Here is a 26,373-nt window from a genome sequence, read left to right as displayed (position 1 = left end):
ACTACAGCAGAATGTTTCCTCCTATCTGAAAGATTTACCTAATCATTAAAGCATCTCTTATCCCCAGTAGCCAAAGCCTGCATTGTTCTAGCCTCAGATTTCACTCAGTTACTAATCCAGCCAAGGACATGTATTTGGCAAGGAGGTTCCCATTTCCCTCATGCAATGACTAAGACCATTAGCACATATCCAGAGAGCTGGCACTAGGTAGAAAGTCTCCCTTGTCTCTGTTTGGGAATTATTTCCTCCCTCAGAGCAGTTCTGAATATCTTACTGCCCTTGTTTCAGTTAGGCTGCAGCTTCTCTTGAACTTGGGTGCAGAACGTGCGGTGCTGCAGTCACCTTTGTGCACACAACTGCACTCTGCGTTCATTAGGAATAAATGCAGATCTGTGTGAAAGAAGCTTTGCAAGTGAAATGGCGTTGTGTTGCCGCAGAGACTTTTTAGGATACTTTCTTCCTGCAGAGAAGATTTTGCCATCATTTTAAAGGAAGTTGCCTAGAAACCATGGGCTTCTTTTGCACAGTGTCACCTGTGCTAGATGAAGTACCATGTTTGTATGTATACAGGGCGGGATATAGATGTACTGTGATTAAAGAGCTGTCCCTTCCATGACATCTCAAATGTTCTAATCTTATCTGACATGACATTATTACCATAAATTTGTGTATGTGTATGTACAGTGAAGTAGCAGAACATAGGGGCTCTCTGAGTTTGGATTATTTGATGAGAGAGAGTGCTTTTTTACTAGAGAAGAGCTATGCTTCAATTTCATTGAAAAAGAATGTTAATGCATCTACTTGAAAACCTCCTGTTTGGCATATGGTACTGAATTTCCTAATAATTGCCAAACCCTTATAATTACTAATAATGTGTTGTGATTAGTATTAGTAATGTTGTTAGTGGAAAAAATATTTGTTGAGGCAGTTGCTTAGTCTAAAAGATTACCTCCTTGCCTACATTATTTAAACTAGAGCAAGTTTCCAGGTAAGTAATTTGTGCTGAAATTTTAGGTTCAGAAATTCTACAGAAAGCCACTTGGAAGAGTAATCTATTGATTTTCTTTTTTTTCCTCAGTGCTTTCACATAATTCTGCTGTACTACTTTTTTTTTTTTTTTTTTTTTTTCAGTGTGAGTTGAAACTTTAATATTATTTTTTCACTAAAGCTGAAAGCTTCAAATCCAGAAAAGCATCTCTGTCATTTGAGATTATTTCTATGCAGGCCAGAATGTGAAAAGTAACAAGATTCCTGGGTGGCTGTAGCAGCTTTAATATGTCTTCGTGATTCCAAAACCCCTTGTTGTTCTTAGCAAATGAATTCCAAGTCCAACTCTCTGTCTGTTACCTTAAATGCCAAAAAGAGTTACACGATGCTGGAGCTTGTGGTAAATAAAGATTGAGTTTCTGAGTCAGAGTCAATGCCAAATCCTTGATGCTTGTAATCAGCCCAGCTGAGTGATGTGAGTGAGTAGTAACAGATGTTCAACTTCATGAGCAAACAAAAGCTCTACGTGTTTTATGTCATTCAAGCAAAGTGAAATTAGGGTACTGAAATTAAAGTGCATCAAATGTCAAGTAATTACAGTTTAGTCATGCTTGGTATTAACTGTCTCCTTTCAAATGCATCACAAACAGATCTCCTCATTGGCCTCCGAAGAGCTCCAGAGTTTTAGGAATGCAGAACTGTCTTTACAGAAAGCAGAAGACCCTCAGGAAGAACAGCTCTGTATTCCACCTGCCCCTGCCCAGCCACCACCTCCCCCTCAGCTGTCAACAGCTACGTTTAAATTCTCTGCCACAACTACAGGTGACCCTGGAGAGGCAAGGCGAGCCCTGATGGAGGCCATTCGCTCTGGTGCTGGAGCAGCAAAGTTAAAAAAGGTAAATGCACTTTTATATTTCCTTGTGGATGAAAAAACTTGGTCTTTCTTGGCCTTGGAAGCTGTTCATAAGCTGTTCTAGCCATGCATTTCATTCCGCCATCAGAAGAGCTATGCATTCAGTGTTTTCTCTGAGTCGAAGACTGAGAGTGTTTTTCAAACCTTTGAACAGGTATTAAAATGCACTGTTAATGCTAAAACATGCCTGTGTTTATACACAACCATATGAACCACATGAGCAGCCAGTTCTATTTAAAGAGCATGAATGTCACTTCAGAAAGTATTTCCATGCTCTTTTCTGTTATTGTGAATATGAGATAATACTGCATGTCCTTCAGACAAGGAGAATTTTTAAAAGATCAGATATGAGACCCTAAAGCAAACATAGAGGTAAATATTCTGTCCTAACTTCAGTTATGTGTTCTAGGTTTTGATTTCCATAGGATCCGTCAGTAAAACCTGTGGGTTCCTTTTAGTATCAATCTGAACTTTATTAATTGGATGCCTGTATGTATCAGTTCTGTGGTCCATTGTGGGTTAGTCTACTCCCAGATGGCTAAATGATCTGTTGCTCTAGTGTGGTGTTTTGCCATAAATTCACATACTTCTTTGACCAAAATTTGCTCTTCCTAATCTTGAGTTATAGTATATTTCTGGGTGAGGAGAAGTAGATCAGTTGTTCTCAGTGGAGTTATCTCAATATCATACCGCAGTATCAAAGAATGGACTTTGATCCACAAACTTTAGGGGATGCACTGAAACAGATGCCATTTTCCCAACACGTAATTTAGCAAATGACAACCAGAAGTGTGTAAATATACTTTAACCTTGCTCACTTGTCCTCTTCAAATAATTCAGAAAATGTGATCAAATTTTAACAATAAAAAGTCTATCTAAAGAAATCTTGTTTCTGATAAATCAGAAATTCCACAGAATCGTCCAAATAAGTATACATTCATTTTACTTTCAGGGAAGTTCACATCAGCATGCAAACAGAAGTCTGAATGTGCAGTTACTTTCTATGTGAAAAGATGTATTGATACTATGCATACGAGTAGAAGATGACAAATTATGAAGAACTGCTACTCCAGATCAGGCCTTTGATTCCATACTTCACTAGCTTACAGAAAAAAAAAAAAAAAACAAAGGAAATGTGGACATTCAAGAATACTTGATGCTGTTTTTTGATTTGTAGATCCTTCCAAATTCCTGGTTCGTCCAACTGCATAAGACTCTGAGGGAACCCATACCGCTATTCATTTAAATAGGCCTTTATTATATCCTTGGGGATTTATTTTGAAACAGTTGGGTGGCCTCTGCAGACCATGAAAGTGATCTAGATATACTGATGTATTCTGCTAAATACTGTGCCTGTCTTTTTCTATTTTCAAGACAGAGTATTTTTTTTGTAGTTTTGACATTGAGATGACAGAAGAGTGCATCTCTTATTGGATAGATCTTTTATGAAAATAAAAGAGAGGAGCATTTTGTACAAAACAAAGTAAAGTGGTATTATTATTGTGCTGTTCTTCAGGTATTGGATATGCAAGTTAAGTCCTGTATATGCTAAAGGCATTGTATCACTTTGACATCTGAAATTTCATGCCCTTGATCAGTGATAAAAGTAAAATTCAGATTTCTCAAAGAGCTTGTATCCACTGTGTATTAAAATCTCTCCTAGCTTGCTGTGTTAAGTGAGAGCTAAATTCTGATCTTTTCCTTGCAGTAAGGCAATTAGTGATAGCAAAAGTTGAATTGGTAGAAGCATGTGTCTGCATATCAGAGTTTTCTTTTCTTCCTTCATAGCTGAAGAATATATCTCCAAGGAGCACTGAGTTGTTGACAGAGGGTGGCTGGCAGGTAGTTTTGCACCAGGGCTGAGGCAAGCTTTCTTCTGTGTTTAGCCTTACGTGTCCATTATCTCTGATGCCATGATTTGGAGGTATGAGTACAGGGCCATTTTGGCTTTGCTTTCTAGAAGGTTTTGGTTTCAATAGCTAGACAGCAGACTTGGTCGTTCCATTCTGTAATTGTGTCTGTTTCTCCTTCATTGTCTTCTTGAAATTTTTTGGAACAGGAGCTTCTGATGGTGAAGTCATTCATTTAGCTAATATTGTGGGGGAACTGAGACTAAGAACTGTGTTGCTTAGTTATGTATGACTCAGTTTGGCCTTATTTATAAGGGGTTATTTGCAGTGGAAGTAGATCAAACAGAGCTGTCAGGGGAACTAAACATAAAAAGCAACCAATTGCATAGATAAGGAGCATCCCAACAAAAATTTGAGCTCTATTAATATCTGTGAAAAGGCAACTCCTCCACTCCACCCTTGATTACACAGCTGTTTGCTAAAGTCGTGAACTTTAAGGTTAAAAGATCCACTGTGTAGGAAGGGAGGAGAGAAATTGGTGTAGGCTGACCTTGCCTTGTTCAAAGTCAGAGTCTGCACCACATTGGCTGTAATTGGGTCACCCAAAACAAACCAGAACAAAAATAGGTACTTGAGGAAAATGCCAAGTGTGGATAAGACAGTATGTGCGTAGGTTCCCTGTCCATTCCTTAATTGATTTCTTGGAGTACTTTGCCTGCTTTGGCTAATAAATCATACTTTGTTTTGGAGAAATGACTTCTGTTTTATTGCACACTGTTGCTGTGCACGGAGTCCTAAAGGAACATTCTTGTGGATGCCAAGCCCAGTTGGGCCTCTTCAGAAAAATCCCAGTGCAGTGCAGTTCAGAGAGATGCCAGAAAGGGGGTTAGATTTCATATCCTACCCAAACATCTTCACCTCCATTCTATGCTATTGAAAGGTGATGAAATTACCAAGCTGCAAAAGACTTTACAAGATGCAGGAAGTAACCTTTTTCTTCAATTTCCAAAATAGCCAAAATGTTACTTCCTTAGCACACCCAAAGTGCAATAGCAAATCATGGAGATGGCGTGAAGCAAAGACAGCAACCAGGATGGCTGACATGGTGCTTTTGGCTGTTAGTTGACTTCAGAAGTAAAGGGGTCTCACCAGCAAGGAGCTTGCTTTCTAGCCATGCGGTCTGGCTCCGGTACAAAGGATGATCAGTTGATCTGAGAAATAAACAACTGATCTGAAACCAAATTTTGGCTAATTCTATTAGTCAGATTGTTGAGCTGTACCATCTGAGTTTCTGTTGTTAAATATGAACTAGTGTTTTCTTTAATTATACTAAGGAATTTTTCTCATAGTTTCATACAATTAAGATCCTTCTGATTAATTTTTACACTTTTTATTTCTGTCTTAGCAAATGGCTAGATTTCTGCAATTCCTTATAACATTACATGTGTATTTTTGTCTGTGTAACCTGCCTTGGGATTTACTATGATTACCTGTGGAAAAAAACACAACTGCACATGCAAATAACCTGTTAGATGTCTAGCTGTAGGTACAGTTGCAGCACAAGCCCATGCAGGATGAAAAATTTTACCCAACAAAGAGAAGTTACAGAAGTTACTCATGCTACATTATACCATCTACTCATATTAGAGTTGAGGGATTTGGTAGAAATACTGCAGGAGAATGTGCCTTCACAATGTGGAAAAGGCAAGTTGCCGATCTGAAAAACAGGCTTTGCTTGTGGAATAATTATTTCTGTAAACCACCTTTTAATAGAACATGCAAGGGGTATTCTACAGACTTCACATTTTCCAGTAACAATAAGAGCCATGCAATTTTAAGCAATCTTATATTAATAATACAAATTTGGCTCAATCGCAGTATCTACAAGCATTCATTCCATTGGCACTGGCATTTAGTCACGTGAACTCTTGATACGTGCGGTATATCACTCTGTTGGCAATCAAAGGAGCCAAGTAAGGTAATTACTGCACCCATTACAGTAGATCTGTGGTATATGCTGGGATAATTTGAAGTTGGTTGCCAATGAACTGAATACATCAATCTGAATTATGGCCCGTTTGGTGTCTTCTAGGAAGTGTGGCCTAGTTCTATACCTCTGTGTCTGGCACTGGATTATTTTCCTCATATAATAATAATCTGTGTCTGTGGGTGCAATGACAGAAATTACAGACTCAAAGCCATGGTTGATGCTGGCACTGCTATGCTGAAAATGGAGTGGGAGGCCCCACTAAAAGGTTGGCCAAGCTTGATATACAGGTAGTCAAATGAGCACAGAAAGTGATTCTCATTCCCATGCATAGTGAGAGACAGACATTTGCATGCTGCTACTTCATTTGAATTCAAAGATTAAATTTTATTTGAACTATTCACCTTAATGAGAATATGTACCATGACCTATTTTTTTTCCCTATGAATAAAGCTTCTGCCATGGATACTAAGGCCAAAAGTGGAAGATTGAAACTTAATCAAATACATTATTTCTGTTTAGCTTCTGCGATCCCCTGAATGTATATCTCTCCGATAGAATCAAAGCCAAGTAACTTTCATTTGGGAAGAGTACACTGGCATTAAAATTAAGCAAATGCGTCGATGACCTGGGGACTAGGAAGGAAGATAAGCATTTGTTTAAGCCTATAAAAGTTTCTGTCATTCAGTCAGGAAGCCAAGTACTAATCAGTTGATTTATATGACCAGTGACAGCTATCTGATACTGCACAGCTTTTGACTGTCAGATACTGCGTACTCACAGTCAGATCTCTGTTCATCCACATAATGAAGGAAGTTTATAGAAAAATATGTTGTCAACTTTCATGTAATAATGTTACTGCAACTACGATGTACATATATATGAGGTGTGGGCTTTTAAGGAAGGGTATACTTTCCTTAAGACTAGTTGATAAAGCTAGAAAGGAAAACAGATAAGCTTTATGTCTTAAGGAGCTGAAGAAGAGAGTAGGTTTGAAAACAGCCCCATAGGAGAATGTTTGGTTAACGATGAAGGTTTAAAAATATCTTGAATGATCGTGTGCTTTCCTTTGTTATAGGTCCCTCTGCTCGTTTGAATCACGTATAAAGAACAAGTAATTGGAAAATCTAACCCATAAGCACCTATAATCATCATTCATGTTCTGAAGGGCAAAAAACATCAAGACATTTAGTTTATTCTTTTGTCTACACGCCAAAATAAGTTGTAGTTAATTTTCTTTGTGTTCCTGCATAATGGTTCTAAGGGAAAAATATGTTGCTCTGCTGTAAAGCTTCTGTGCCAAGGAATTGTGTTTTGCCTCTGAATATTTAAGGTTGCCAATAAACTATTCTTGTTGGCAGGTTAATAAGAATATAAATACTGTGCGGTCCTGTGTTCATACTTAATTGTGTTTATGGGCAAAATGAAAAGACTTAGCTAGCTATCTGAAAAGTAATATTCATTTCAAGTTCTTAAGAATATGTAACTGTTTCAAACCATTTACTTCTTATTTGATTTAGAAAGGGCAGTAAATGATCAGGGGGAAAAGGAGAATAAAGATCTGTAGAAAACAATTACAAGGAAAAAGTTGTGGTATATTATGAGGAACGTCAACTGTCATACATGGAGTCATTGTTGTCTTTTTAAGGTTAAGTGAATGTTATATCTTTGGTGGAACTCTGAGAAAGCAGTCAATCAGGAGTGAATGTGAGACTCTGTCTGTTGAAGAGTTACTTATGGGATATGACGTATCAAATACTTGTATGTATAGATATACCGAGCCCTAGTAATGTTCACGGCACTTTAAGAACTGAGACACCTTAAAGAATCTCTGTTTGCAGCAGACTATGAGCGTTATAAATAAGACTTCAGAGTGCTCCATAGAGGTTCAGGATTTAGAATTCATTCCCGCACTGCAAAAAGAAGTGAAGCTGGTCTATATTAGAAACCAGGACTTTGTCTCTTGGTCAAGTTGTTGGTAATTTTGCCATTTGCTTCCAGATTGTATGGTTGTTGTATGTTGTCTCATGAATATTTATAAGCAGCATCTTTCTCAAATGTTAACTACTTTGGTAGTTGCTGTTGTACATATTTTGACAATCTTTCATTGAATTGAAATGATTAAGTTATAAAGGAGAGATCAAAAATGCTTTTTCGTATTTCCTGTATTGTAATGAAACTGAGGAAGAGGAAGTTTGTACATTTACACTTTTATAATCACAGATCAGAGTGTTGGTAGATTATTTTTTTTTTTTGAGGCTGAAATTCAAAATGTATAGCTGTGTAATGTTGAAAGCAAGAGAATATTTAGCCATCTGCATTTAATATGACTGTATATTATATATTGTAAAATATTGATGTCTGTTAGTGCCACAAATAAAAATAAAACGAACACCTTACATGGCTTGAAAGACTCTCTTTGCCAACTGCTCTCCATTTACAAAAAGAAATTGGATCTAGAGATGGACTGAAGCAACCGTTATGCTGTGTTTGATGTCTCAAAATGAGAATCAAGATAACTGTTTTTTACATTATTGTATTAATCTGCTGTAGATCCATTTCATCATTAGGGAAGCTAATATATTCAGAATTAGGGTGCTCTTTTGTGCCCTACATTAAATAAAATAACTTCTGTTGACTGGTTAGCTTTCTTTTACCTTGAAAGTCTTCTCAGTGTGCTTTAGATAAGAAATATTAACATTAAAATTGTATTGCAGGAAAGGATGCAGTTGCTAATAGCTTGAATACTGAACAGGTTGTCCCACCAGTAGCTAAGGCAGCTTCCTTGCTGAGGTGCAGGAAGATATAACACACTGCAGTTCTTTTGTTGTTCTTAGTGTTGTCTGAAGGCCCTGCATCTGTAGCTCTTCCTTCTTAATGCCGCTTTCATTTAACAAATTATATAGATATATACTTTTCAATGTAAGGGATCCAAAACTGGATTTTGAGATAACAAGATACTCCAGTCTTTGAGATTCAAATGTTCCATCTGGCTTTATAAAACTAGAGTTTATAAAAGATTTATGCTTGAATAAACTGCTGATTATCAAATTCCCATGGCTAAAATACTATAAGAACAGTTGCAAAATGAGATCTCACCTTTACTGTCCTGCAGGCTCACTCACAGCTTAAGCTAAAAATGGAAAGAGTTCAGCTGTCTACAATAGGAAGCTGGACTGGGTGTGCATTCCCTTCTCTTTCTGATGAGCTGTTAACACTGTCATCCTAGGTGCTGCAGAATTCCTGGTAGACACTTAATTTAAGCCCAGACAAATGGAAATTTTAATATAAACCCATTTTCAAGAGAGTCTAATTATAGGCATGACTCTTCCATACAATAACTATCTATTAAGGCTTGTAGCAGTCTTCACTTGGGAAATAAGCATATGTTGTTAGTGGTTGGTGCATTTCAGGCTAGTGCTTTTGAATCTGCTTATCCTGTCACCCACACTTTTACCATGATTCAGGACTTGAGAACTGGGTTGCTACTGGATGCAGTGAATCTGGGAGATGAGTTCCATCATAAATTAACATTCAATCCAAGGAACCATGCTGGAGTTTGTCGTAAGTTGAAAGAAAAACCCTGAAATGTGTATGGTAAAGATGTTATTCCTCAATCAAGTATTTTGATCCATGTAGGTCACTCCAAAAGTAATTCCTCCTATATATTTCCATGGAAACTACAAGAGCAAAATAGCATTATTGTTTGATAGAGCAAATTCTCAACTACAAAACACAACTCTTCAACGTAGTCACCATTGTTAGTTAAACATTTTTGCCAGCAATGAACAAGAACCTGCATGCTATGCTAGTAAAAATCCACGTGGTCATCTGGTACGTGGTTTGTCTTTCACACTGCTTTTGCCATTGCTGAAACACACAGCTCTCCTGTGCACACATCCACTGTTTGGTCTCCATAAATGTTCAGCAAGTGTTGATGAATGTCAGTGGTGCCATTTTTTTTCTGTATGGAGGAGTTCAGTGACACATCTGTACTTCCACGTCAGATGCCATTTTGTCAGACTGCCTCTTCACTGCCATTTGTTACAGAGCAACATATGATGGAATATTGATAGGAAGGTTCATCTTCTACTGACATACCACCACCATCTGCCTCTGATGTCATGGGCCAACATCATAAAATACGAGGCATTATTTTTGAAGCAGTCTTTGTATATTTCTGCTCCTGCTGGTCTACCTTACTAGTGTAGCACAGCCTATGTCTAGAGGTCTACCTGCTACCTAGGTTAGTCCTTTACGTATCCTTTCATGGCACTTGTAGGTGGAAAACCCGCAGGCAGGTTTTTTGAAGGACTGAAATCAGGGCAGCAAGCTCTCTTTTCCTGCTGTATGTCTCTTGGCCTACATTCCCTCAGCTTAGTTCAACCAAAAGAAAGAGTCTGATACACTTCTGCTTCTTCTGGTCCTTTATATTGTCCTTTAATGTGGGTAAGATATATTTAAATGAGATGAAAAATAGCATCACTAGGGAAATGGAATGGAGAATTTGGATTTGCTATCTTCATTCCTTGTATAGGAATAAATCAATGATCAGGGCTTAGAGACTCTATTCTTGTGTCTCAAACAAAATTTGTAGCCACCCTTCTCATCTTTTTTACTTTTGTTGTTGTTGTTTTTTGCTGAGCTCAGAATATCACTGAACCATAAAGAAAGAATTAAATAGGTCTGATTAAATATCTAGTCTTAAATAATATTGGCTGTCTGCATGAGGTATTTGACTTAGAGAACTTCATTATAGATTCCTCCTTCTTGAACAGACAGCCTGCTAATACTGGTCATGCAAAGTAGTGCACAAAAAGGCCTTTTGCTATGGACATCCACCTTCTGTTTTGAACATGGCACGTTTTAACTTCCCTGGGTCATACAAGTGATTGGTATAATTTATGTGATATTTACTGCAGTGAAAAAATTGGCACTTCATCAGTGTGTAGGAAGATGGAAGAGAACGAGATGCAATTATGAAACAATGGAAAATGCCACCCAGAGATAGTTTGTGATGTGTTTCTTCCTATCTCTCCAGAAGAGAATCAGTTCTGTTGTTTAGTGTTGCTTAGCAGTTAAGTGTGTGTTTTAATTTGAATGCAAAAATGTGCACACATCTCTGAGTCAAAGTTTGTCTGAATGAAATGTTCATAATTTGGTACTTCGTTATTGCAATATGAAAAATAATTATCTTTGACAACAGTAAATGTGCATTTTAAAATACTATTTCTTTGCTCATCTCTGTTCCTACACTGAGTTATGTATGTGCTGTGTGTACCAATGTCCTTTGCCTCTGAGATGTCTATTAAGAGAATATTCCTATTCTTACTCCATTTGTTACTGTTGGGCACACACAATAAAATATGGAAGGCTGCATCCTACAGCTGTAGCAGCCATCTTGGTTGCATTTCCTCACTTGCAGAAAATGACCTTTCCAATGGCAGTGTTTCTTTCTGAGATAAAATGAAAAAAGGAATTCCTGGATTTTCAGGAACACTCACCTGGATTTGGTAGAGCATTGTTCAGTCTGCATTTCTTTTTTGCTGAACAGGGCACGGGGTTTGATTTGTCACTGATGCCCTCGTTTGGCTGGAAAAAATTTCTGCGTCATTGCATTCATGGGGTTGATCAACAAAGCATGATAAACCTTTCTAAGAGCAAAAAGGTATATATATATGTATATATATCTTATAAATATATATATATATATAGTTATTGCTACTAGATATATTTAAGTATTTCTTAAAGCAGTATAATTTGGTTTAAATACTAACAGACTGTGTGATGCTGTGCCGGATGTAAAAGTCACACTTTCCTGGTTTTGTCCAGCAATTAAAGGGGTTTGTGCTTTATTTAAGCTCCTTTCATGACAGCAGCCTTTTTATCCTGTGAATCAGGAACTTTCAGAAAGGCAGCAACCAAGTTCTGATGCAGTCACAACAGCTACATGCAGTCGTTGCTGGAAGTGATGTCAAATCCAGCTCCAGAGAGTGTCTTCAGCCAATTTCTTTTGCCTTTTTTTTTTTTTTCCCCTTCTTTACTTTTATTGTCTGTATGCTTATAAAAACATGCACATGCCATGTCTCTTTTCTGAGGTCTTTATTGTGTTTGAGGACCTAGAAGGTTTTCCCCTGAACAAGCATAACATTGTTGCAGTTATATATCAGACTGAAAGAGGACATTATTTCTGCACAAACACACTGTCCACTTTGCAATTCAGGAATTGAGAAAAGGAAACCGTGCTGAAAGAACAAGCCTGTGGAACATCATTGTCTTCTATATTGTAACCTGTGTTTACTGCTGTACGAACAAAGCAAACACAGTGCAAAGACGCCTGGCTTGCCTTTGTCTGATTTCATGCATTCAACAGAGGAGTTTCTGTCAGATGTGCTTGGATCTGTTCCTTGCAGTGCTTGGCACAGAGAAAGGGGGACACAACTGCAGTACCCAGGTCCCAGGACACAGCAGTCTGCACAGTTTCCTCTTATTATTAAACCTGAGTTAATGCTATGGGGAGATTTAAATGGATGTGTCTGCCCCTAGACAAAATCTTTTGTAAGCCAACAAGCTGCAGCTTTCCACCAACACATTGCAGTGAAAACAACACAGAGGAGGGCACCTGGTCAGCAGTCACAGCACCGTAGAACCATAGACTTGTTTGAGTGGAATGGACCATAAGGAACCCATGCCATAGGCAGGGCTGCCACCCACCAGCTCAGCTGCTCAGGGCCCCATCCAACCTGGTACCTCCAGGTATGGGGCACCACAGCTTCTCTGGGCAGCTGTGCCAGTGCTGCACTGCCCTCTGAGTGAAGAATTTTCCCCTGACATCTAAACTAAATCTTCCCTCTTTTAGTTTAAAACCATTCCCCCCTTGTCCTGTCCTCTGAAACTACTATGCTTGGTGCTCTCACTGGATGTTGGCAGTCACTGCAGAGATCCTTGATTGCAGATACCTCTGTAAATACAACTGCTCAAGACGTGGCTCAGCTGTGCCCACCGTAGATCCTTTGCTGATGAAATTCAACCTTCCCCACAGCTCTAGTCCCTCCACCAGCCCCAGCTCTGGGCACAGCCTGTGTTTTCTCTGACCAGCAAATGCTGAGCGCAGGCCAGTATCTCTGATGCCCGCATAGTGCATATTTCCTTGCTCATTAGCCCTCACTGTTAACATTCAGAACGTTTTAGCTTATGGAAGGAACTGTCAAAGGCAATTTGCAGATAGCCACTGCTACAGAAGTGCAAAGAGTTATATTTTTATGTGTTAATGAATAATTTAGCAACAACTCTGTTATGTAAAATTACTGCCTTACTGCTGCTGGGGCTGGTGTTGGTACAAAATGTACTTCTAAGCCCAGTTACACAAGTTAAAGCTTGCTAGTTTTATCCTATGTATCTGCCTTGAGACAGAATTTTTCCAGATTCAAGCTGGGAACTAGGTCTTTCATTCCAGGAGAGGGCTGTTCCCTTCTCATTCTCATTTATAGTCCTGATCATCATAGATCTTTTCCAAACAGTCAGTTCTACACAGAAGAGTACATATCGATGAGTGCAGGTTTTCTTCACCAAGAAGGATGAGATGTAATTTTTTTCCATAGAAACACCATGGAAATCGTTTGTCTTCACAGACCTTTGCTTTATATGAAGGAGCAAACTAAGATACCATGCAGAGCAGCCACAGGTTTCATTCCCTCTCCTGTAAATGAGTCCTGTGCACATATTTTGGTAGAGAGCACAGAATGTGGACAGTTTTGAGTGTATCTTGTTATAGTTTCAGGTTGAAAATTGCTCCCCTGAGATTCTTCTATGCTCAGAGAGGGATTGAAAGATGGGGGAATGACAACAAATTATCCCCACCCACAAGTCCACTTGTACAGAGAAAGTGAGATTGAAATGCTATTGTATTTGAGTACCAGAACATGTCCAGAAGTGGAGAAAGACTCATAGGTTTTCTTAAGACTCTGCATCTCGGGCTGCTGCTTCTGCTGTGTGCTACAAGTGTTGCCAAGAGATGCTAAGCTGAAAATGCAAATAAGTTCATAGCTGAGGGATCAAAGAGCAATTAAATTAAAAACTGCTGACAGGTCAATCTTAATAGTCATTTCCATGCTGAAATAAGTCAATAAATCTTAGCTTGCAATAAATCTTACCACATAAAGGTGGGCTTGCATAACAGGAAAATGTAGTAAAATGTAGCAATATATTTTATGCAAATGTTTTTTAAAAGTAATGAGTAGCATGTTTTATTCATATTGTCCTGGCATCAAAGCGGTCAAGAAGACATTGGACTTCTGGAATGGGTTAATCTGCTGCTGCAGCAGCATGCTGAGCTGGCAGAATGGCTTCTATTTATATTACTCTTTGCTTATATTTGTAAATACAACCCTTAATTGAGCTCCTGAGCCCAGTTGTGTTTGGTGCTGTGCAAACACTAGTGACTGTCCCTGCCCCAAAGACCTTTACAAACCAGAATAGTCAGGAAGAGGGTTGGAGGGGAGAAGAGTGCTTGAGTGCCTTGCTTGAGATAGCAGAGGCACAGCTAGGACTTGGGATGGAACTCAGAATATGCGTGTCATAGTTTGACCATGTTTCCCAGTCATGCAGCTTCCTGGACCATACACTGTGTGCAGCAGCTATGGATCAAATAAGAAACAAACATATAGTTCTGGTGACAGGGATGCAGGGAAAGCAACCATTCAGCTGGCTTTCAGAGTGGCTTGGGTTGGAAAGGATCTCAAAGCTGACCCAGCCCCAACCCCCTGCCATGGGCAAGGCTGCCACTCACCAGCTAAGGCTGCCCAGGGCTCCATCCAACCTGGTCTTGAGTGCCTCCAGGGATGGGACATCCTTAATGTGCTCTTATGTTTTTATTTATTCTCCCTATTGGATGAGGTTGTAGATGAACCTGCTCTTGGGTACTTACATCCAAACTAGACAAGTCTCCAGCAAACACACAGAAGAAAAAGAAGCTGGAGTTCTACTGCTCAATCTGAAACAGGTTTTCTGCACAGCTGAAGTTCCCAAATCGTTGAATAGCATCTGTGCCTGTTACGGCTTCCAACCCACCTATGGCTATTCTCCAATTATCCTGGGAGAATTATGCTGCTTCTAACAAAGGTCAGAACTCGACAAAGTAATTGCACAAGCAAGAAAAGAGTCTGTACTCACTTTTTGCCCCGTTTTTTTTCTCTTTTTGCATTGACTCTGAAAAACCCTTCTTGAGCTTGTGTGGTCTCCAGTACGATACAGGCCTTCATCTTCTGAATGCTTCTCCTTGTGTTCTGAGATGACATGGAGCCCAGTCCAGGGTAATGACATGCTGCATGACCCCAAAGCTGGGCACAAAAGGTGAGGATTTTTGTGTTTCTGAGGATGCTGCTGTCACGCTGCTTCACTGAGGTACCTTTTCTTTTTAACCAAGAAAACGTTTTCCACCATTACCAAAATGGGATTACTGGTACTTGCCTGATATGAGCAGGACAGTTAATTGTCACCAATAATCAGAAGTGGGATTAGGAAAAAAGTTTTAAGAGGAGATTTCTCTGAGGAGCAGGTAGCACTGCTCCCCAGCACAAACCATTCCACTGAAGCAACAGGTGGAATGTTGAAGAAACCCATCATCCCAAATCTTCCAGACCTGAGCAGAGGAGCAGATTTCTGTGTGAGGCAGCAGCATCATCAATGAAGATGAGGTTCATAACCTGATGAGGTTCAACAAGGCCAAGTGCTAGGTGTGCCGGGGCAATTCCAGGTGTTTGTACAGACTGGGCGAAGAACCCCTTGAGAGCAGCCCTGTGGAGGACTTTTAGGTTCTCGTAGACAAGAAACTGGGCATGAACCAGCAGTGTGTACTTGCAGCCAGGAAGATCAACTGTGTTCTGGGCTGCATTAAAAACAGAGTGGCCAGCAGGGAGAGGGAGGTGATTGGACTCCTCTACTTGGCTTTTGTGAGGCCCCATCTGGAGTACTGCATCCAGGCCTGGGGCCCCTAGTATAAGAAGGACACAGAGCTCTTGGAACAAGACCAGCGAAGGGCCACTAAGATGATCAGAGGGCTGGAGCGCCTCTCCTATGAGGAAAGGTTGAGGGAATTGGGCTTGTTTAGCTTGGAAAAGAGAAGGCTCCAGGGAGACTTCACTGTGGCCCTCCAGTACTTGAAGAGCATATAAACAGGAGGGGCAACAGCTATTTATAAGGGTGGACAGTGATGGGACAAGGGGGAATGGTTTAAACTAAGGGAAGGTTTAGGTTACATATTAGGAGGAAGTTTTTCACTCAGAGTGTGGTGACACATTGGAACACGTTGCCCAAGGAGGTTGTGGATGCCCCTGGAGGCATTCAAGGCTGTGGCTCAGGGCAGCCTGGTCTAGTGGATGGTACACATAGCATGGGGGTTGAAACTAGATGAACGTTGTGGTCCTTTTCAACCCAGGCCATTCTGTGATTCTATGATTCTATGAAGATGATGGGTCAGGGCCATGAAGTCAGGAGCTGCTGTGCAGGGTGATGAGGGTTGCCTTTATGTTTGTAAGGTTATCGCCACTGCCCTGTAGCTTGGTCTCCACTTGATCTCAGAGATTTCACAGCCTCTCCACAGCCTCTCCCACCTCAACCCTCATTATGCAGGGAAACCCACATGAAGCAGCTGCAGATCTAGAAGGTGGTCTGTGGCATAGGGCTTCCATTACAGCAGAAAAGTGTGCCTGCTGATGTGCCCCATATTTGCCAGTGAGCACCAGAAGGTTCTGCAGCACAAGGCTCCAATATTTCCAGTCTGTGCACTTATGAAGGTGGGATTTTATAGTACTGAGTTTGTCTTCGAAATTTATCCTTATAAATTGTGTGTTGGTACAGGTATTTCCACTTAGGGGTGTGATATTTTTCACTGAAATAAATGCATCCAAATGATTGCTGGTTGGGGACACTTGCACTGGCAAAAAGGGACCTCTACCAGTACAACTTGTTTGCCTTCTAGTATGGAAATGGAAATTTATGCATCTTTATGCAAGTATAGCTCTTTCTACTTGGAGAAGCCATACCATTTTTACTCTACCAACCTAACTACAGCTCTGTGTGCTACCAGGCCTTCACAGTGGTACAACATCTGTGTAGCAAAACCCTCATGATGGCCATGACAAAAAGAGCTGCAGGGAGCACCTTTGCTCACTTTTGCTGCCCAGTACGATAGCTGCATACCTGGCACCAGTACGCTGGCAGTTCTGCCCTATCTGGAAGCAGATGGTAGGTAAAATGAGAGTGAGTTTTTGCAGCATGTTGCAGTGAGGAAGAGTTACTTTTGCGATGTCTGCCCCAGCTGGTGTTAGAGAGCAGAATACAGCCATGGTAGCAGAGCAGTGTCACTGAGTGTCTCTCTGCTCACACACAGATATCTCCAGTTCGCCACAGCACTGCAAAACAGCAGAAAGCCATTACCCTGTGAGCAACCTGTGCTAGTGACATTGTCATGTACAGGCAGCATCTGCCAGGCAAAAGGAAGGGGGAATATGACTTTTAATGACAGTCAGCAGTTAACGTAAAGCTTTTCACCTTAAAACACTTTGCAAACTCCAATTATATTTAAACTCATGTCACCAGCATATGTGTGTGCAAGTTTGTCGGTGTGGGCACTCTGTCCTTTCTCATAAGCTCCGCATAAACATGAGAAAGCAGACAGCACTCAGAAGGTAAGTGCATGGAGCAGGAGAACTATGCGGACCAGGGGTTGGAATGTTGCTTGTTGCCCGTAGTTGGATGGGAGGGAAGGGACAGGCATTGTGGGTTCCCAGCTCCAGCTGCATGGACCACGGGATCAACCTCTCTGTCTCTGGACTAAGGTAGGTAATTGAGGAACAGGGTCAAAATGGCTTTACAACACCTGCAGACTGTAGGATTACTTATGATATTATTGATAGAGTATGCAAGTTGATGACCCAAATCCTTTCCTGCTATGTACAAATGCAGTTCTAATCTCTTGAATAATTTAGAGGCTGCTTTGGCAGTGTAAAAAGAGATTAATTCACCTGCTGTCCTGATGGCCATGATGAGAAAATGACAAAGTCAGAGCAGCAGCTCAGTGTTTATGAGGCTGCAGATACAAGTCTTACTCAGCCAATGGGCTCTGTGTTCCTTGAAGCCAAGTTTCGGGGTGAAGGTCACTGCCCTGCCAGTAACCACAATGCTTGTCGCATGAAGTTTTAATCAGCACTCTGAGTAAATATACCTCCAGCACTCCACTGTTAAATATGATGAATAATAGCATTTGCACTACAGGTGACTGTAGGACTTCATTGCTAAATCAGCTCTGCCTGTTTACCTTTCAGGTAAAGCTTAAATATATGAAATGTGCCATATCCCAACTTTTCCCACATCAGAGACTTGAAGAAACCACTTTCCTGTAGCACTGCATGTGAAGAGGTAACGTTTCTTCATTTGCCTCACATATCAAAATTCAAGGCAATCAGTCATTCATTCTACATCATAAATAATACATGTACCCAACCGAACACAAAAGACTGTACTTCAGACTGCTTTCCTTTCACACTTTAATAAGACCATCCTTATTTCAAGATGAAATGTGCAGTCTCATATTTAAATCATTTGGTTCCAGTGTGGTATTTCATCTCATTTTTGCAAGGTCGGGGTAGCCAATGTACTCAAAGAAAGAAAGAAAAGTGAAGACTTTATCAGCAGAACAAACACAACTGATTCATGTTAAAGAGGAGATAGGTTAGCTATAGAGGGTAAAGGCTTGCTGGGGATTTGCAAGGGAGCTGTACATCAGCGCTGTCAGACCATGGTGAGTTGCTCTATCCCTACAGTTCAGGCTTCCTGCAGTAATGAGCTCCTCTCCTAGCCCTTTCTAATGTGTTTTGCTGAAAGGGAAGCAGTCCAGATTCCAAAATGGATCTGGCTCCTAGTGGGAATTTTTGAGAAATGGGAAAAATCACCCAAAGGAAGCAAAATTCCTTGATCTCAGTATATGACAGGGAGCTAAAATCTCCCAGTTTCCAAGCAGTTTCTGATTTCCGCTTTGGAACACAAGATGGTCTCCAGCCCTCAGAAGCCTGACTTACATTGCAGCCTCCTAACAGACATCCTCAAGGACCCAGGCCAGTTGCTTAACTCTCATACCCTGGTTTTCAATCCCTTGTTTGTATAGGGTATCCCCTCTCTTAGACTCCTGTGTTCCATCTGCTTCAAAATAAAACTCTCAGAGAACAAGAAATCGTCCACACTCCTATTTATTTGGTAAGCAAAGGGAGGTCCAAGTCTTGGGCAGCAGTTGTGATTATTTTAACATATCAGTATTATAATAATAAGGTGATTAATTTAATCTATCTATGTAGCTTCCTAGAAGGGAAACTGCAGATGTTTATGATGAGTTCCTGGCTCATAAAGGTGGTGTGGGTAGTGTTTGTGTGAGGCACTTGGTAGATCAAAGTTGCTCAATTGTTGTTACTGCCGTGAGATCTCAGCAAGTTCTTGTGGAAGTGAATTGGGAACGGGAATATTAAGTAAAAGGCACAACTCATTAGTTTTAGCACAAACAGGAGCAGGACCTCAATCGCAAGCAGTTTCCAAATGAGTGTAGGACAAAAATTTGACAGGCAAAATGCAATACATTCTAATGTTGGCTCTTTGTAACCATTTAACCAAAAAAGAAGGTTACCAACAGAACCACAGAAATGCACTGATGACTGAATTCTAAAACCAATATAGAGAAAAGGTTCCCAAACACCACATGCTCTTTAATGAAATAAAAACTGAATATATTTGTTCTCTTAGACCATGGTGCTCCTACTGTAACCTGGGCAATAGTGAGACGACTCTCAGCAGGGATAATGTTGGCATGGAACAGCTGCAGAATCATGTGATGAAAACACATAGAAGCCTTATGCCTTGTCCCCTGGTTACACCCGCAGTAGATTTGCTCAGTTGGATTAATCTGTGATTCCCACAGCTGCTCTTTCTCTTTTCTTTAGAGGTCAAGATGTACAAGGAGCAGTCGAGGTCCTTGGGTTGGTTCAGCCCAGGCATGGAACAGGCTGCCAAGGGCACTGAGCATGGCTCCAAGTGCTGGAGTTCAAGGAGTGTTTCAACAGCATTCAGACGTTGAGTTTAAATTTTGAGCGGTCTTGTGTGGAGCCAGGAGTTGGACTTGATGGGTCATATCCAGCTCAAGATACTCTATGATTCTACGATTCCATGATGCTCCTCATAGTACGTTTCAAGAAAGGAGACCAGAATCAAAAGCCTTTAAGGAGAGCAAACTAGGCCAGGGTAGAAGACTACTGACAGCAATTGGAAGACTTTACCTAAAGTAGGCTCATTCAATAATGACACAGTTTTGGTTAGCTATGGTCTTTTAGGCAGGCAGCTTGTCTTATTCCACCACATCACCTTCTGTAAGTCTGTTCTTGGAAGTCCACCAGTGTGGTTCTGGGATGTCTTGCACACAGCCCTATTTCCAGCTGTAAGGCTGAAGACACGAGCAGACCTTGGGACGTAAGATGGAGCTTATGGCATCACTGCTTGGGGAAAAGGTCAGAGATTTTCAGAATTTCAGATCTCCTCACAGCCAACACAGCCAGGCCACAGTGATCTACAGACCACAGACCACAGAGCATTCACTGGCTCCTGCTGAAGATTATTCATGAGAGGAATAATTTTATTTCCTCCTCCGATTATATTTTCTAATGCTGAAAGCAAAAAATAAACAAAAACTCTTTAATAATGTGTTTTTTTCAAGATAAAGCAACCCACTTAAAAAATAAAACATCCATAGTGGACCAAGTGAAGAATTATGAAGAATTATGCTACTTAAAACACCACATACCTTTTCCTATTTTTTTTTATCTCTTCTAAGCTGATAAAAGATGACAGGTTGAGACAAACGTTTCTGAAAAGCCCTTCTTATGAAAAAATCTAGAAATAGAAATAAATATGAAGAATGAGCTACACTGGCTGCCTTACATCTAAATTAAGCCAAGCTCAGGTAGAATGGGGAAGGTATTAGACAAATACATGTGCACAAACATACTTGCACACACATCAAAGGAAGAAAGCAAGCAAGAGTTATACCTCCTGAGGAGGCTAAAACAGAAACCTATAAGTGGTGGATTAGGAAATAAGAGTCCTCAATACATTCATTCAGATATGCATCCTCTGCAGTGCTTATCTGTTAGACACTCTGACAAGCTAGTCAGACTTACTGAAGTATCAGCTGAAAATCTCCAGAATGTGTACACAGCCTACAGCTCCTCACAGGGAGTGGAGGAGCAGTGATGAGCTCTGCTCTCTGGTGACAGCAACGGGACCCAAGAGATCAGCATGGAACTGCATCAGAGAGGGTCAGGTTGGATGTTAGGAGAAGGTTCTTCACAGAGGGTGGTGGAACAGGCTGCCCAGAGCAGTGGGCATGGCCCCAGGTGCTGGAGTTTAAGAAGCATTTGGACAACATTCTCAGACATAGGGTTTGAATGTTGAGCGGTGCTGTGTGGAGCCAGGAGCTGAACTCAGTGATCCTTATTAGGTCCCTTTTAATTCAGAAATATATTCTGTATTTCTGTGACTCTACGATTCTATAAAATCCTGCCATCCTCAGAGCCCCCCAGGCTCATTCAGCAACATCTAAAAATGCATGGTTTGTTATTTCTCCATGTCTCACTCCTTCTAGGCTCTCCCTCCATAATCAGTGACAGTTCATGCCTCCCCTCTCTCTACAAATACTTTTCAAGCATCAATAAATATTTTCTTGTTTCCAGATCTTGAATCCCAGCTTAACTTCATCTCTGGGTCTTGCACCACACATCTGAAGTCAAAGACTGAGGTTTTCCTTATAAACACCCAGCTTCCCTAGCTCTTTTAGCAAGCAGCTGGGGCAGCTGCCAGGATAACCTGGCTCCTACTGGAAAACAACCAAATGAGTCTGGCTTTCTTCCTCCAGAGGTGGCAGATCTTTTCAACTGTCTGGATGGCTCCAGCTTCCTAGAAGGATTTTTCTGATGCTCAAATAAACCTTAAGGAGGGAAAAAGGAGCAGCAAAGTGGATGCTGCTATGAAGAGGCCTGGTAAGTGAGGTGGTGGGCAAAACTAATATGACAAATTCATTTTTGCCTGATCACAGGCAAATATTTTATCTTATTGGAAATTTATAGCAAAGGAGGGAAGCTGCTTTTCAAAGGCAGCGTTATGCAATATGTCTCCTAGAATACAGCTGAGCCTCTTGGGGTGGCCACAGAGCCACTCATGCTGTCCCTCAGGAAGGAGAGTCATTGATGATGGCTTTATGCTCATTTTACATACACCGTCCCAGATCCAGCTGGGATCTGGGCCAGTTTCTGATGTGATTATGGTCCTTTATGATGATCTGACAGAAGATAGTTAAAGGGGCATAGCAAGGACCTCATCTAAGTCTCATCTAAGAACAATCCCAGTAGTAACAAGTGCTCTCAGTGACCTGGGGCCTCCTTTTTCCTACCCTACTGCAGGCTGATTAATTAAAACTTCATCATGTTTGATTTGCCTGGCAAAGAAGCTCCCTTGACAGTATAAATCTTTCTCTCAGATTCTAAGCAAACATTTTTCAATGACACATCTGGCATTTTGCTCCAGCTGTATATAAATTGCTTATGAGCTGTCATTCTTTTTGGTCATGTCTTGCCTATGTGCTTGTCACTAGCTTGTGAGCTTCCTAATTCAAGATTTCTAATGGAGATGTAGATCTAGAAAGAGTCTTTCATTCTGTTGCTGCAAGCCCTGCTCAACATTATTCCATTCATGGATTATCATTTCTATAGCATTACAGTCTGTGGCCCTAATAACAGCTAGAAGGCTGTTTCACTCCGTTCTTCCCTTGTTTAAGTCCAATCAGCAAGTGCTCATGTGGAGTTCTTACCTCCCCTAGCCTTTAGAAGTGTTGGAAAATTTCTGCAACATTTCTGAGTCAAAAACGGTATTAAACATTGACTTCTCTTACTTCAGTGACAGTGAGCTCCCAGGTGTGCCTGACTCTTCTTTGTGAGAGTTATCCTGCCACAGGCAGCAGGACTGTAAAGACGGTTTTTCCCTTATGCCCAGATCTGAGTTCACTTGCAGCCATGTAGCTGAGGAGTATATTTGTACTTCTGTGGTATTAATGGGCTCTGTAGTCTGCTCAGCCTTTACAGGTAACTGCTTAACAAACTGTTTTGGAGGAATTTGAGGGATCATCTTACGTTACAATAGTTCAGGCCTGAAAGCTTTGATGTCTCTGTGATAGGAACATCGGTTCAAGACTGGTTTTCCTCCATTACTATTATTAAAGTGCACGAAGAAGCCCTACAAGGTTAACTTATTTTTGTTGACCTGTGAGGTAGCTTTATGATGTCCTTACTCATGCTTGCTGAGAGGACCAATGAAGTAAGGGAGCTTTCTCATTGAAGAGGCAAGGTCAGGTGTTTTTAGAAAAGTTTCTCCCTCAACTGCTAGGAGTTCAAGTGTACAAAGAGATGGGCACAATTGCTTGATTGCTTGCACCGTGTGATTGCACCATGATTGCTTTTCAGTGGTATTCCACAGGCTCTCCTCTGGGGCAGAGGTAGGTTGGATTTCCCAAAGTTCTCAGTGCTCACATCAAGTTGGCAACAAGAAGCATGCCTGAAAGTCTGAGCTGGAAGAAAAAAAAGAGAATATGAGCTAAACTTTCAGTACAGTACATTAACACATTAACAGTCTTCTTATTTTTTGTGAGATGAGAGTAGTCAGGCAGAGAGGCTGGATTTTCTGTAACAGTTCACTTTAAGGCCTTAAAGAAGTTGAATAAAAGCCACAATCTCATATTTTTCTTTCTTTATAAAGCATACTGAATATAATAAATGATCTTATCTGATTAAAGCAGCAAAAGCTTGACAGAAGGGAAAAAGATGTATCATTTTATGAAGAAATATTCCCTGCTGGTTTTTGTAGTTTTAGTACCAGGCTGTAAGCCTTTGGACATAATAAACTCTGTGACCTCTCATGGAATTAAAGGTGGTTTGATTTTTTCTCTTTTTTTTTTCCTTTTTTTTTTTTTCCCCTTACTGCTCCAAGTGATATGAAGCTTGTCTAGAAGCATTAAAGGCCATTAAATTACTTGGTTTCCCAGACTCACTTCCATTATTAGAAGGACTGCTTTTTCTTTTTTTCAGTTTGATAATTTGTTGTTTCTGTCTTGAGAAAGGTCAGTCCTGCTCTCATCGTGCAGCATTTCTTTTATACTTCTGGGTGTTTTCTTAGATCAGAAAGCTGTGCTGTTACCTTCTTCCTATATATGTTCTGTCTTGCACTAAATATTGGAAAAACTTCTTGTAGTCACATTAAGTAATAGGACCAAAGTCCATTTGTAGAAGAAAATTGCTCTGCAGAGCAATTGCAGAGATGGTTGCTGTATCAAATGGAAATGACATCTTAATTGCTGGGTGTGGACAAATCCTCTTCTCTCCCTACAGAAAACACAGCCCCTGCTGAGTCAGCATTCATAGCCTTCCTGTCCTGGCCTGAACACACAGCAGCCTGAACTTTTTTCTTTAGTATTCTTCATCTGTTATAGCTATGGCACCGGCAGAGTCAAAGCACAAGCTCTTTCGAGATGGAGGGAGCAGTGTGAGCCCAGCACTGAATAAGAAATTGTGTGAGAAAAAGCAGAACAGCAGTATCTCCAAAGTTGTTCCATTTTTCTCAACACTGTAGTACCAGAACTTTCCTGTCTTTTTTCTAGCTATATTTATTTATGTTTCTGTAGAATTCATACCTGCAAGATAGGCTTTTTAACATACCTCTAGCATGCTCCATCCACAGACATGCTGGTTATAGCACGGGACTTCTTGGAGCACAGCGGTGCTTTTTCCCCAGCACTTGTGGCGCTCCAGCAAAGCCCATGCTATGTGTTCTGTCACTGAACTTGACACAATGCAGAAGCCTGTGACTGTGAGATCCCTGCCCACCTGAGGCCTTCCAAAGGTAAGCAGATTCTTTCTTTTGTTTCTGTACTCACAGCTGCTGCATTTGAGTATATCCTCACTTGATGCAGTCTAGGACTTTGCTACTCTGCTGTCATTGCTATGCTTTCCACTGCATTACAGCGTTACACTAGAGTATATGGATTTCATTTCCTTCATCCTGCAGACAATACATTTCATCCTTCTCCCTTTCCCACCTTGGCAACCTGTATCTATTCTTGCTTCAGATGAGTACTCGTTAATGCATCCCTGCCCCATGCATCTATAACATCTCCTTATGTAAAGAAGAATAATGAAATCTACTGGCTTTTTCTGGTGGTTTCTACCACTTATCTGCAATGGAAGGCAAGTTTGTCCCGTGCTACGGCTTTTTATCACTTTTCTTCCTGCAGTCCTCAAGGAAAAGTTCTTTGCCCTGTGGGACACTAGCTTTTTCTGCAGTGGTACTGCTGGAAGAACATACTGTTATGTGAAAAAAACACTTTATTTAAAATTGACAAAAGGAGAAGGATTTTTCTACCTCATCAATAAGAAGCTGCTTTCATAACTTGAGCCTTCTGGCAGAAGCATTCCCTGAAAGCCAGCTGCAATTTAACAGCATTCATAACCTATACATTTCGTTGAGAGATCAATAAGCTTTAACCTTAAGGGTCTGTGCTACAGAGGAAGCAAGTGAGGTGTGAGCACACTCGTGGGCAGAGAGCCAAGTCCAGCCACATCTGCCCAAGCCAGGAACCTGGCAGCTGCTTAGCCTTCTCCAGCATCCCTGCAGAGCACACAGGTTTTGGCTCCTGCTGGATTTCAGGATTTCTGGAACAGCCTTTTCACTGATTTTGAAGGAATGCTGGTATTTCTGGCCTGGTTCAATTGTATCAGGCAAATACGTGAGCTTTTGAAACGAACTTTAGAGGTACGCTTCATTCTGCTAGCCCGAAGGATGCATTAGGGATTATGCTCTCAAATTAATCAGCTTTATTTAAAGCTCAGCTAATTTAAAATTAGTGCTTTAGATTCTATGTTTATATTCCAGTTTTTAACTTTTTTAGTAGAAACAGCAAAACTCAGAAATATCTTGGGCTTCAAATGCCATTACTGTATCAGGAGATGGTCTGAGAGCGAAAAAAAAAAAAAAAGAGGAGAAAAACCCACCAGCAAAGAACTGTTAACTTCAAATACTTGACGCTGTTTAGAAGACTAGACAAGCCTAGCCCTGGTGGGTGCTTGATTTACTGAACACAACCACAAAAATATACTCATGGGTTGTTGGATCATTGCTACTGAAGCATGGCAGAGGCGGCAGTGACTGCGAGCAGGTACATGGCATGCCAGGGATGGGAACCATCTTCTAGGGCTTTGGTTGTGCAGAGGGACAAGAAACAGTGGTCCTGATGGAGTTTCCTGGTGTGGGGCACTTTTCCACCAGAAGGAAATTGGAGATAAAGGCAGCAGCTGAACAAGCAGTGTGGGAGACAGCTTGGTGTCAAACATGGGGGATGAATGAACTAGGAATGAGAAGCCATTCTGCCCCCCAAGACTAGTCAACTGAGAAATTAACCCTGTACAAACTCAGGGTGGGTGGTGAGGTGTTGGGTCAGGCCCTGGTCATGGTGGGAAGTCACCTGAGTGTTTTCCTTTCTCGACAGGGCTAGGACAGGG

The 26,373-nt window shown here is 40.8% G+C and overlaps 1 protein-coding gene across 19 annotated transcripts in view; it reads left to right on the top strand.

The window, feature by feature from the left end:
- The window catches only part of COBL (cordon-bleu WH2 repeat protein), a 167,450-nt gene extending 147,059 nt beyond the window's left edge, over positions 1-20,391 (top strand). For 5 of the 19 annotated variants that reach the window (XM_090137167.1, XM_090137165.1, XM_090137171.1 and 2 more), the window contains 2 exons: positions 1,638-1,883; positions 18,061-18,266. In XM_090137167.1, coding sequence (XP_089993293.1) covers positions 1,638-1,883; positions 18,061-18,138 — 324 coding nt within the window. In that variant the 3' untranslated portion in view covers positions 18,139-18,266. Of the gene's footprint in view, positions 1-1,637; positions 1,884-2,852; positions 5,033-6,815; positions 8,137-18,060; positions 18,268-19,722 lie in introns of those variants that run through there. The other 14 variants (XM_090137183.1, XM_090137180.1, XM_090137182.1 and 11 more) reach the window with 5 other exon arrangements.
- The last annotated feature ends 5,982 nt before the right edge of the window (positions 20,392-26,373 follow it).

This window comes from Phasianus colchicus, chromosome 3, assembly GCF_987193195.1.
Source record: "Phasianus colchicus chromosome 3, bPhaCol1.hap1.1, whole genome shotgun sequence".
Lineage (NCBI taxonomy): Eukaryota > Metazoa > Chordata > Aves > Galliformes > Phasianidae > Phasianus > Phasianus colchicus.
Note: the sequence above shows the minus strand (reverse complement) of the source record. Positions and strands in the feature narration are given on the sequence as shown.